General features: G+C 39.0%; 1 protein-coding gene across 1 annotated transcript in view; it reads right to left on the reverse strand.

Annotated features, from left to right (window-relative positions):
* Positions 1-13,425, reverse strand: part of phf14 (PHD finger protein 14) — a 112,550-nt gene that overhangs the window by 42,268 nt on the left and 56,857 nt on the right. The window contains exons 14-15 of the mRNA XM_067426517.1: positions 3,704-3,760; positions 3,394-3,515 (exon numbers count right to left, since the gene is read on the reverse strand). Of these exons, the coding sequence (XP_067282618.1) occupies positions 3,394-3,515; positions 3,704-3,760 (179 nt within the window). The remainder of the gene's footprint in view (positions 1-3,393; positions 3,516-3,703; positions 3,761-13,425) is intronic.

Raw genomic sequence — 13,425 nt, forward strand, 5'->3', positions numbered from 1 at the left:
ACATTAAATAAAATAGACAAAACGTCAAGCACACAAAATTCAAGTACTAATAAACATTTCCATTTCGAAACATTTGGAACAAAAATTGCAGCATGGCTTATGCCAAAAAAACACTAAAAGAGCTTAATACTTTACTAGACTGACAACACATGACTTAACAGGCGACCTGTAATCCAAAAGGCTCCATCTTGCAGCATTATCTGATCAAAGCAGATGCAGTATGTGCCCAGACAAACACTTGCACACACAGTATGCTGTGAGCTAGGTAAGACAGCAGTAGTGGAGAGAGATAAAGCTCTGGCTGAAGATACAGTAGGGTCAGAGGTTAAAGGGCAGATGAAGTCATCCAAAGACGGAAAGCTATGTAAATCCCACAGAAGCAGGTGTCGTGTTGGGTCCAGTGCGAGTAAGTAGTTTTAGAAGGCATGAGGGACGAGGCTGTTCCCAATGGCACGAGGGAATATGCCAAAGGAACTATGGGAATCGGATTTCACCAGCCGTGGAATTAGGTAGCTAGACTGTCATTAGTGCAATAACACTGGAATACGAAGAAGGAGTGTAAGGGATAGAAGCGTTTTTTTAGCATGTTAGGATTTCTTTTTGCCATTGCAAAACATAAACAGTATGACTGTCAGCCAAGCATACAAGCCAAATACCAACACAGACTATGTTCACAACTAATTACTGTCACTTGAGAGTTTTAGCACTCTATAACTCCGTTAATGGGGCGAATATCCTATCATGAGTATTTGCAGGTCATATTTCACCTCAAATTCAAAAGCCAAATTATATATATATTTTTATAAGAATTTGGCACTTTATTCCTTTTAACTGTCATCTATGTAATGCAACAAAAAAAAGATTCACATTTGAAAGTATTCATTCATCATAAAATAAAATAAAAACGATGTCCTGTAATAAAATAAACACTACTGCATCACATACTACAGTTGTAAATTATCATGTGCATTACAAAAATATTAAATAATAATACAAATTAAAGTAAAAAAAGCATTACGGTATTGAGAATCAGGATGGAAAGGTGCTGAACGGTCATGAAAACATCAAAACCCTTTTCTTCAAGTAAAATATAATTTCCTTCTTTTGTGGAGAAATATGTCCGGATACGTTTTTGTAACTCACCGTATCACTGATTTGATACTAAGGAAAACTACACATTTAAGTACTGATATTACCATTTTGAATAATATTTTGCTACCACAACTAATACAAAATTCCAATACTTCAGAAAACGACTCTACTGATTCTAACGTATACCATCAAATCACTTTGAACCATTTAGTTAATACAGCACAGGCAAAATAGAACAAGGTAATGAAACAAAAGCATTAAGAGCATTCACAGTAAAATGCAAGACAGAAGACACAATTAGCTTTCAGAAGCACATCTGACTCAAGTCAGCACAGCTGATCGAGTCTTGTGGGAAGCTCGGATAGAGCGAGGTGCACGCTGCTGTAGAGCCAATGTGAAAGCAAGCGAGAAAAAGAAAGTCCAGGAGGCCAGAAGAAGGCCAGATGAGAGCAAATCGCTTGCAAAGATGGTGAAACGGCTCAGAATCTAGTTAAATCCATAGAGCAAAATGCCATAAACCAGTGCCACAGTTCATGTATTCCACAAAGAATGGCCCTATGGGCGAGTATGTGCCTCCAAACTGGCTAACTGAGTATTCTGTCCATATAAAGTCCATATCAAGTCCTTTTATATTGTCCAATGAGGGTTGAGCCCCCTCCCCCAGTCCCCGCCTCCCCCCAGTGCAAACGGAACTTTTATGTTAGTCCACATACGAGTCGTTTCGTTCTTTCAGAAAATTTTCGCCAGACCGCCGTTTAACCATGATAAAGTCCATGGCACTGTCCATTTTGGGCAGAAGGGACGGTCAAAGGTGGCGGTCGGAGGTGGCCATCTGCGACTCCTCCCCGACCCCAAACGCCGCTCTTCAAACGAGTTAAATTGCCTCTCTCTCCCTGTCTCTCTCTCATGTGTCCTTTTCTAGGGGAGGAGGTGGTGCCCGGCTCTCACAACCTGTTCAATGCAAAGATAGAAAGAGTCAGGGCAACACACCTCACACCACAGCTGAGGCCAAACAGCAGCTAATTCGAACTAGCCACTTTGCATGACGGTACAAAACAGTAGTGGGCGATATGACCAAAATCTTATTTCACGATATTAGAACATTTTATTTCATGATTCTGATATATAAAGCACGTCATATATATATTTTATTTTACTTATTAAAAATAAGAACAAAGCAGCAAATTTCAAATAGGATAAATATAATACAAAATCTAAATTTCTTCAGGTGCTGTAAAAAAAAATTATTGATTTTGTCTTTTGTTGCTAGATTATATTAGTATATTGTGCTGCTGTCACTTTAAGACCGAATGCACAGTTCCAATATAATGACACAAATCTAACTGTTTGTTAATTTAGGACGCAATTGACTGTATTTATGCAAGTATGCCTCACATTGGACATTTTGACATAATTGTGTGGGTATTTGTCGATTCATGTGCAATAAGCCGCGAAATAGAACTGAATGTGGGATCACATGTCTCAGAGCTCTCTCTCTCAGAGTTATTTTTTCACACATTGTTGCGCTTAAATCTTTTAAACATCATGCACATCCCGCTTTTTAATTTCGCATTCATCACTCTAACGTGTCAATAACTTTTAGTAGCATTGTGCTATTCGGATATATTACATACTGCAATGTAAAGGAAATGGCAAAATAGCAAAAACAATTGACACTTTATATCATAGCCATGATATATAAACTCTACTGGCCAGCTCTAGAACAAAACATGGCATATCCCCTACTCTGCATTGTGAAAACAGTGGAAGTACTTGTAACCTGACAGGCCTACTTTCCAATTACCCAAAAACAGCTTAATGTCAAATCATGATGGGACGGAAGTGGCGACTGTTTGTCACTTCTATTATGTGAGTGTCAATTAAAGTCTCTTAGTCATGCTTGCATATATTTTAGCAATAACAAAGTTAGGGCACTGAAAAGCATGATGAGGAGGTGTTAAAGGAAGAAGAAAAAAAATATAATTGATCTGGATCTGACGGTTACGTTAAAATAATCCTATTCGAAAGAACTGCATACTCATACTGGTGGCCAAGTGGTGACAGTAAATCAGACAGCTCATTACTGCCAAACCAAGTGAGCAAATACATGTGGCAGCCAAATAGAGAGGGCCCTGTGGAGTCGGCTCTACCTCCCACTCACGCATGCATGGCAGAGTCCTTATAATGAAGCCTGAACTTTAATCACGAGGCGAATATAACCCCCACCTCTTCCCCGCCAGATCAAACATGCTCTCGTGCGCGCAGATGCTTCAGAGACACGCGGCGCGCGAGCTTACCCACCTCACTAGGTTTTCATTGTCGCCCGGGCCCTTGCAGGTGGTGCACTCGGTCCGTGTGTCATCGGCTTTGGGCTTTTTCTGCAGAGTCGACTGCCTCTGTCTGCGCTCCCGCGGTGATGGTTCCTATGGAAACGCAAGCTATTAGAAGCGACCGCCGTGTGTGTTTGAATGAAGCTGTGAGTGGAGAGTGCTGAGATTTCTGTGTAAACATACACAAGCTGTCTTCCTTCATAACGCTCTCTAAATATTAGAGGTAGATGTGGGAGATAGACAGTCTTAAAGGAGTGCGCGGTGAGGAAGGGAAAGCTTACCTCGATCTTCTCCTCCTCGTAGATGGACGTTCTCTTCCTCTTCTGACCTCTGGTTCTCTGGTCAAAGGGAAAATTACATTGGTTCATAATACAGCACAACAAACTATTCAAAAGAACAACGCAACAGTTCTAGTGTCAGATTATTGGATTTAAGATGATTTAAGATTAAGTTATTGAGAGTTACATTATGAATTCCCTCTAAATGGGGTATTCAAAATAATTAATTCACAAAGAATTCACTTAAAATCTCACTGAGAATCAGCTTCTGAAGTACAAAAGGTGGAGAAAAAAAAAAAATCACAACAACGTCACTTGTTATTTTACCTGTTACAAATGATGCTAAATTATTTATAATAAACACATTATTTTATAAAAAATAAAACAGTCCAGTTTTTGATTTCATGGTCACTTCAAAAAATTATTTCCTGACAAAATATGTCAAAATAACTGGTCAAAAGATACTAGAGTGGACCAGAGTTAATGCAAATGATGGCTGGCAAAACCTACACAGCTGGACTAACTGAGACTCTGGGCTTTTCCTTTTGTTCTTTCTAGGGGTGCTGATTTTGGAAGGAGGCTGTCTAACTGAGATGGTGAACAGGAACATGGTTTGTGTAACATATGCAAACATTATTAGCTGTATGATAGCATAGTCAAGCCAAGGGCTAATCATATGAATTACTGTAATGTGTCGACTTTCATTCTAATTCTGAATGGAATATATATAGCCTAGAAAACGTGCAAAAACCAGTCCCTTTACAATCACTCAAAAGTGGTCACTCATCTCAGTTTCCAATCTCACAAAGTTCAATTATAATCAATAAAGTTGTCTACACTGCTCAATGAATCTCTCATAATCTCTACGTTCAAGAGATCAAACATCTATAATTGGCTACATTGCACTAAACACATTGTAAATAGAAACATTCAACATTTCACTGGACCATTTACCAAACCCGTTTTGTCAATATGATATCACAGTCTCAACTGAGGGTACTCTTGCTGTCGTTTGAGGGTGCTTAACACCTTCAAGCACCTCAATAGAACAGACCTGTTTAATTCCCTCTTCTTCAGAATCAGTTTCTGGTTCAAAAATATATGGCTGAATTAAACCAATGTTTTTACTTGCCATTGTGTAGCATTTACTAAAGTTGACCGAGTGAATCAGGCTGGTGTGATTGGGTGGAGACGGGACTAATTTGCATTATTCATGGTTCTAAAAAGAGGCCTGTATGTTATATATGTAATATATGTTCTTTGCATCCCGTCCATGTGAGCAGATTCAGTGAACATTCAGCCTTTCTGCTTAGATTTTGGAGAAGAGACATGAAACTGTCGTCCGTCAGTGATACACTGTTCTTGCATGGATGTTAAAAAAATATTTAATTTTGCTGTAGCTAGTAAGCCTAACTATTTTCGTTTATTTGTATTTTTGGTTTATAATTTTGAGTGACAGATGTTTTATTTGATTTCAGCCTATTTTTCTCTGTGACATTTTATAGGGTGTTGACAGTATCATAATAAAACAAAATAAATCAAATGTTTGTATACCCAACATTTTTTTTATATTTGTTATCCCAGTCATTCTCTCTCTTTGCGGGAAAGTTTCATTTGGAAAATAGGTCCAAATTTAGCAGGATCGGTCAGGCCATGAAGAAAATCATTCTAAGCAGTAAGCGGGTGAACACAGTGAATTTTAAGTGGGAGTGGGTAGGTGGGTAATAGAATCTTGTGGGAGCAGGGTGAAAAAAAACTGTCCCATGCAGACCTCTAGTCCTAAATTAAGCAAGGGTGTAAGAGTTACATTCAAGCTATTTTTAAGGCATGAAGAAATGATTTCCATGGTAAAACATTTTTTAAATATGTCAATGTGATTATCAAAGATGAGATTTAGGCGATAAAATCAGTAGCTGCGTTTCCATTACAGATTTGCGAAAAACTTTTGCGATATTTCTTAAATGTCGATAAAAAACTATTGCGAAATCACAGCATTTCCATAGCTGCAGTTATGCGACTAAAACGTTTATTTTCCTCTCGCGATATGTCATTCCAAAATGATTGCACTTTGTAGGTTTGTATATCCCATCCACCCCACTAGCCAATATTTTTATTGGAAGGAGACGTGTGTGTTATCCAAGCATTAATGGCAAGGAAAGCCCCTTGTTACTTAAAGGGTCATGAAACCCCAAAACACTTTTTTTGAGATGTAAACAGATATGTATAGGCTGCACATCATTGAAAACACTAAGGGTACTCATTAATGGTATTCATATATGAAAATAGTTAATTTTGCATTTTTCAGAGCGATTTCTGTCTTCCGGTTTGAAAAGCTTAGTCGGAGCAACATCACAAATGCTGACGTCAGCGCGGGCTTTTCGGCCCCTGTATGGGCTGCTGGGCACATGCTGACGTCGACCGCTCCGAGCGATTCTCGATATATATATTTATGACATAAAGCTCATTCAGTCCAATCCCTGCGCTGTAGTGTGCATACAAGATAATTTAGTTAATACACGAGACAGTCACTTCTGTCAGGCTCGTCTTCCATCATTATTGTAGAGACATGGTGGGGAAGTTTTGTAAGCAGCGTGCAGAAAAGTCAAGGAGGAAAGCTAGGCGTTATTCTGATATGAAGTAACGTAAAGGGCGCCGAGCGAGCTGTAACCGGGCGCCGTCTGTGGAAGCCCTTTGCTACAAAGGCTCGGTAAAGTAAAATTAACTTGAGCAATCGCACGCCGAACCTGCAAGCGTTGACTAGGCTATCTAATTTATGTCAGGAGTGCAAAATAACCAATCTGTAATCTGTAGGCTAATGAACAAAAGCCACGTCCTCTCCGTTTTATTTGTGGTCACAGCCATGCACTAAACCGCATGTATTCAGGCTCTTAGTGAAACAGTGTGCATATTTGGACAGATATAGATTTTAGCTATTATTTGAAAATTTTATTATTTTTCAAATAATTACGTTCAGTTATGCACTCAATACTTGGTCGGGAATCCTTTTGCAGAAATGACTGCTTCAATGCGGCGTGGCATGGAGGCGATCAGCCTGTGGCACTGCTGAGGTGTTATGGAGGCCCAGGATGCTTCGATAGCGGCCTTAAAGGGTTACTTCAGCGATTAGCATATGGCTTTGTATCAGTAGAAACCCTGGAATATAATCAAATGATTGTACTTCCCCCTCTCATATCCCCCTAAAACAAGAGATTTATGCATTTTATTTCTGGAAAAATTCCTCCCATGACGCAAATTGACGATATTTGCTTCATCTTTGGAATGTTTGTCCAGAGGCTAAAGACTACAGCCAGCAGAGGGAGCTATTTCCTCATGTTTTCAACTCGCGCGGGGGATGGAGATCACACCAACAGCACAGCTCGCAGCAGCAGGCATTCATTTAAATAGATGCTAAGCAATGTAAGTGTTTTAACTCAAATTAATTTCTATGAAAGTTAAGCTTCCAAAGGCCTGAACTGAAAACGCGCCCGACTGAAAACTCGTTGTGACTGTATGCCGCGAGTGTGGTCACGATTACCTTAGTGATTACCTCAGCTCTCATCACGAGAGCTCATTAGCTCATTTATGTAATCTGACATAAATGTTAAATGTAATCTGACACCTGCAGCGGTGGCTTTGGGAATGGCCTCACAGGGCAGCCAACCATTCTGGGAATTGTAGTCTTTCATCCCCAAAAATGAGACAAAAATACATTTTCTGTCTTTTCTCAGTCTAGAAAGCACCAAATTCTAAAATAATTTCACATTTATAATGACCCAGTTTAAATACAGATTCATCTTTCCAGCGTTGAGGTACCCCTTTAAGCTCATCCAGAGTGTTGGGTCTTGCGTTTCTCAACTTTCTCTCCACAATATCCCACAGATTCTCTATGGGGTTCAGGTCAGGAGAGTTGGCAGGCCAATTGAGCACAGTAATACCATGGTCAGTAAACCATTTACCAGTGGTTTTGGCACTGTGAGCAGGTGCCAGGTCATGCTGAAAAACAAAATCTTCATCTCCATAAAGCTTTTCAGCAGATGGAAGCATGTGGTGCTCCAAAAACTCCTGATAGCTAGCTACATTGACCCTGCCCTTGATAAAACACAGTGGACCAACACCAGCAGCTGACATGGCACCCCAGACCATCACTGACTGTGGGTACTTGACACTGGACTTCAGGCATTTTGGCATTTCCTTCTCCCCAGTCTTCCTCCAGACTCTGGCACCTTGATTTCAGAATGACATGCAAAATTTGCTTTCATCCGAAAAAAGTACTTTGGACCACTGAGCAACAGTCCAGTGCTGCTTCTCTATAGCCCAAAAGTGGCTTGACCTGGGGAATGCGGCACCTGAAGCCCATTTCCCGCACACTCCTGTGCACGGTGGCTCTGGATGTTTCTACTCCAGACTCAGTCCACTGCTTCCACAGGTCCCCCAAGGTCTGGAATCGGTCCTTCTCCACAATCTTCCTCAGGGTCCGGTCACCTCTTCTCGTTGTGCAGCGTTTTTTGCCACACCTTTTCCTTCCCACAGACTTCCCACTGAGGTGCCTTGATACAGCACACTGGGAACAGCCTATTCGTTCAGAAATTTCTTTCTGTGTCTTACCCTCTCGCTTGAGGGTGTCAATGATGGCCTTCTGGACAGCAGTCAGGTCGGCAGTCTTACCCATGATTGCGGTTTTGAGTATTGAACCAGGCTGGGAGTTTTTTAAAGCCTCAGGAATCTTTTGCAGGTGTTTAGAGTTAATTAGTTGATTCAGATGATTAGGTTAATAGCTCGTTTAGAGAACCTTTTCATGATATAATAATTTTTTGAGTGGTTTTCATGAGCTGTATGCCAAAATCATCAGTATTAAAACAATAAAAGACCTGAAAAATTTCAGATGGTGTGCAATGAATATATGAAAAAGATATATGAAAAATATATATATAGATGTAATATAGATATAGATGAGTAAGATATATAAAATATATGAAAGTTAAATTTGTATCATTACATTATGGAAAATAATGAACTTTTATCACATATGCTAATTTTTGGAGAAGGACCTGTACTTCTAATCTCAAGTAATGTATAAAGTTTGCCACTATATAGTAGAAAGTAGGGGTGTGACGAGATCTCATACTACTAGATCTAAGGAGACTAAACTGTGACGAGACTTATCGTTGATGTGAAAAGCTGTCGTGTCATATTGTCATGCTCTGGTCATGGCAGAGTGTGAGGGTGAAGTTTGGAAAGAATATGCAACACAACGTTTATTCATTGATTACACATCCAGTAGTTTTGCTTTTTTCAAGAAATCATCCAATACGAGCTGTTCGATTTGTACATTGTGCGCAGCACTGATCACTGATCACAAGACGGAAAGACGGATAGGACCATGGCTGAGGATTCGTTGTGCAAAAGAAGCATCAGATAATTGCCTTATATTTTAAAATGCGCGTTCAGCACAACCGCTCCCTATTCACAGAGTACGCATGATCGTGAAATTGAAAGTGAAAGTAAACGGTAGCACACATTCAAATGCCATTTCGATACGTTACCGCTGTTTGAAAGCGGCTCCCTGAGGCATGTAACCATCTCTTAGCTCTGTATCATGCTTAATGAAAATTGTTCTCTATTTTCACTTTAAATATTGAGTAGTTTGAGTATGGTTGTTGTTACTGCACTTAATATCTATGATCTATTTGTAGGAAGGAGTTCAGTTAGGAGGTCAAAAGAAGCTCATGTAAAGTTCTAAGATCTGAAGAGACAATCATTCAGGAGAGATGCCAGTCAGTTTAGTTTTTTTGGCAAAACCATTACAGTGCTTGTCTTTTACTGCATATAATTCATACTCAGAAAGTAGAACTGAAATGACATTCCTTAGAAGATTATGAGTTAAAACATTTCAAATGAACCTACAAACAATTTTTCAAGTCATGCATTTCATTGAGGATTTCTTAAAAACACTACGTAAAAATTCCGTACTGTCTCATCTTGTCTCGAGATAAGAATCTAGTCATACCCCAACTAGAAAGGTAGACATATTAGGATGTAGGTAGTAAAATCTGCTGAAAAAAAGCTGGGAAAAAAACACACAAAAAAACAAATGATAAATGTTTCCAAAACTTTGCACTTCAGGGCTTCATTACCACAAAAAGTAAAACGTAAAACGAGATTTGAAAAGCCGCTCAGTTGGATTGTAATGTGTTGTTCGAGCCATGTGGCAGTAAGCTGAACAGAACAAAGTTTACCACTCTCCATGAGTAAACAGCTCATGCAGACAGCTGGTGACTTGCGGCTCACTGTAGCTCCTACAGATGTCAAACAGTGGTGCTCCTCTCTAATCCAAATCTCTCACTCAGTCCGGTTCCCCTTGTGTGACATAGAGAGAATCAATCCCTTTGTTTAGAGCCCAGACCACAGCCCCAACCGGTGCCCCTCTCTATCCAGATATAAGTCCATTCTGCAATTGGGTCAACCCTGGCTGTTTAAATTAGATGTTTGTGTGTGCCATAAACCAAGATGGAGTATCCAAACTCATTCTCCACAAGTGTGCTCTTCTGTTCGCTTAGAGACATTTTTACTCATGTTTTTCGTGTCTACCATCGGCAGATCAACTCTTCATCTCCATCACAGGCTGATAAACATGAGAAAACCACAGCAGCACTGCACAAATAAAATCAAACATCTCCACCTTAATGTGAACGGGCATATGAGTGTGCCAAGCTGGGGCTTTTTAAAAAGGGAAGAAAAAACGACAACATATTTAAACAGATTGTGAAAACAATTCCATCTGTCGCCTTTGGCTTGCCACCACACAGCAGATGGAACACTTATCATTATAAATGCTAACTGCTTCCACACTGCCAATTGGCACTTAAATGCCTCTGCCACTTCTCCCTTGATGGTGGCACCAAACAAAGGCACTCATTTATTTCATTATTCCTTCATTACGGCAGACTCGATTAAGGTAATCTATAAAAGGCTAGATCAGTGGTCCTCTGTGACGAGACGTAACGGTGAAGTATTGTAAACGTAGTGATGGGCTGACGTAAACAAAAATCTACTCTTGGAAAAGGACAGTCGAGATGACTTTGTGGAAAACAAAACAAACAAAAAACTACTTACTAATTAAGCACCAAATAATGATGTATCTTAAAAAAAAAAAAAAACCTGAATCAATTTTCACAAGATTGGAAAAACTACTGGTGCATAAAGAGGCACTGTAACAAAGAGTAGCCTACTGCAGTAATTGTTAGACTAATGGCTTATAATCCAGGACAAATACATTAACTAATAATCAAAAATGTTTGATCAGATAAATTAGTTTCCCTAAAAGTTCACAAAACTGTAAGCCTAGTTGGTCTAAAGGTGCAAAAAATAATCATGCATTAATAAATTATCACATTAAAATATGATATAAAAAAAAAATATATATATATATATATATATATATTGCACATACGATTTTGTAGCAATGGTGCTTGTCCCATACAACTAAATGCTTCTTGTTATGGGTGGTTGTCAAGGTGTTCTGGAAGTTTTCTAGCTGGCTACTTAATGAGTCTAAAGAGTCCACTCTAAAGGTAAACTCTAAAGGCCCGATCACACAGAGAACTATAACTATAAAGATAGCTATACTATATTGCGAAATCATTGAATTCAAGTGTTCCAATCACTTCCAGTGAATTTTGGCCAGTGAATTCAAGCATGGTACCGTGATAATTCATTCGTGAAATTTCCACGTATTCCACGTTCAACTGTTAGTGGTATTATAACAAACTAAGAGCAATTGGGAACAACAGACACTTAGCCACAAAGTTGTAGGCAATGTAAAAATCATAGAGCGGGGTCAGCGCATGTTGTCAATAGCTACAAACCTCCATGTGGCCTTCAGATTAGCTCAAGAACAGTGCATAGAGAGCTTCATGGAATGGGTCTCTATGTCAGAGCAGCTGCATCTAAACCTTAAATCAACATGTGCAATTGAAAGCGTTGGATGCAGTAATGTAAAGCACACCACCACTGGACTCTAGAGCAGTAGAGACATGTTCTCTGAAGTGACGAATCACTTCTCTGTCTGGCAAGCCGATGGACGAGTCTGGGTTTGGTGGTTATCAGGAGAACAGTACTTGCCTGACTGCATTGTAACAAGCGTAAAGTTTGCAGGAGGAAGGATTATGGTGTGGGGTTGTTTTTCAGGGGTTGGGCTATAGAACAGGATAAAGTTCATGTGCATTTAAAGGCAGATTTCCCAAAACTTTTGGCAATTTAATGTATATTAACGTCCACACCAGCGGTCAATTGTGTTCTGTTTTATTTTAAGCATGTGCTTGTCTGTCACTTTAAAGGCTTAAGCTCATTATAGCATGATGGATACTTATTGTCTGTTAATCAGCTGGATAAAACAGTTCTGAAAGCGATTCCAACGATATTGTTTCTGTGCCGTTATCTTTATAGCTGTGGTATGAACTCTGCTATTCTTTAATATTGTGAATGATTTTTTAGAACAGATTTTTATATTTATCATTCTTGGTGTGAATAGGCCTTAGGGTCTATGATATTCTGGTCTCTAGATATCGCACAAACCCTCAATTAAAGTATATAGGGTCCCGTTTTGTTTACCAGGGCCAAAAACAAATAGACAAGTAATAGCCAGTGTTGGGAAGGTTGCTTTGGAAATGTAATAGGTTACAGATTACAAGTTACAGTATTAAAAATATAATAGAGTATCTATTTCAATTATTAATGTAACTGATTACATTAGATTATTTTTCTGAATTTCTAACAAATTTTTGAACCAGGCAGGGTTAACCTCTAAAAATAGAGATAGTTATATCTAGTTATATTTAAGAGAACGCACACGAATCTAGATTATTGTACTGTAGTAAAAAAAAAAAATCTTCTTACTGAAAAAAGTACAAATCTGCATAATATTATTTTGTAACACTTATGTGTGTGAAGGGAAAACATTATACAATATAAGGCCTCATTTTGATTCTCTCTACCTGAAGCAAGAATAGATTCTATTTTCATACTCCCTGGCAACCCAAACAGATTCCTCCAGTGTAGCTGTCATAATATGCATGGTATTGTTTTTATTTATTATTTTTATATTCCACCTAAAACTTAGACTCAATGATCAATCGTTGTGTGTTTGGCTATTTAACTACTAAGTCAAAACGGGACAAACTAATAGATTTGTCCACTAGGTGGACTTATTTTCATAAGTAACTATCTTTATTGAAATTTTCTCATTCATGTCCTCATGACAAATGGAGAGTTATGACTCATAGTTTATTTCTTGAGAAACCTAAGCATGATAAAAAAAAAATGATGAAAAATATAATGAAAAGTGATCCATCCATCTATTGAATGAATCAGAAATGTTTTCAAGTGCAATAAAGTCAACAACATTTCAGTGTGCAGCAGTCATGAGTGCCATTTCAGGGCCGGTATTCAATGTCCACAGAAAAGTGTGGCACATTAGCGAAGCTGGACACCACTGACTCCTGGAATGGAAGGAATGGTGGGGGGTTGATTAGCTAGCCGTGATAAATCAGAACACAGCTTTACGAAGGCTTGCCACCACCACACTGGCTGGTTAAGGGCATTAAAAATGCAAAGCAGGGCTGCTTTCAGCTGCTGCCACACTCTGGAGTGCAAGTGAAGATAAATTCTCCAATGAAGTATCTTTCTCTGGTGGAGTTTAGTCGGAGCTACAGAAGAGAAAGAAAAAT

This window comes from Pseudorasbora parva, chromosome 19, assembly GCF_024679245.1.
Source record: "Pseudorasbora parva isolate DD20220531a chromosome 19, ASM2467924v1, whole genome shotgun sequence".
In the NCBI taxonomy this organism is placed as follows: Eukaryota; Metazoa; Chordata; class Actinopteri; order Cypriniformes; family Gobionidae; genus Pseudorasbora; species Pseudorasbora parva.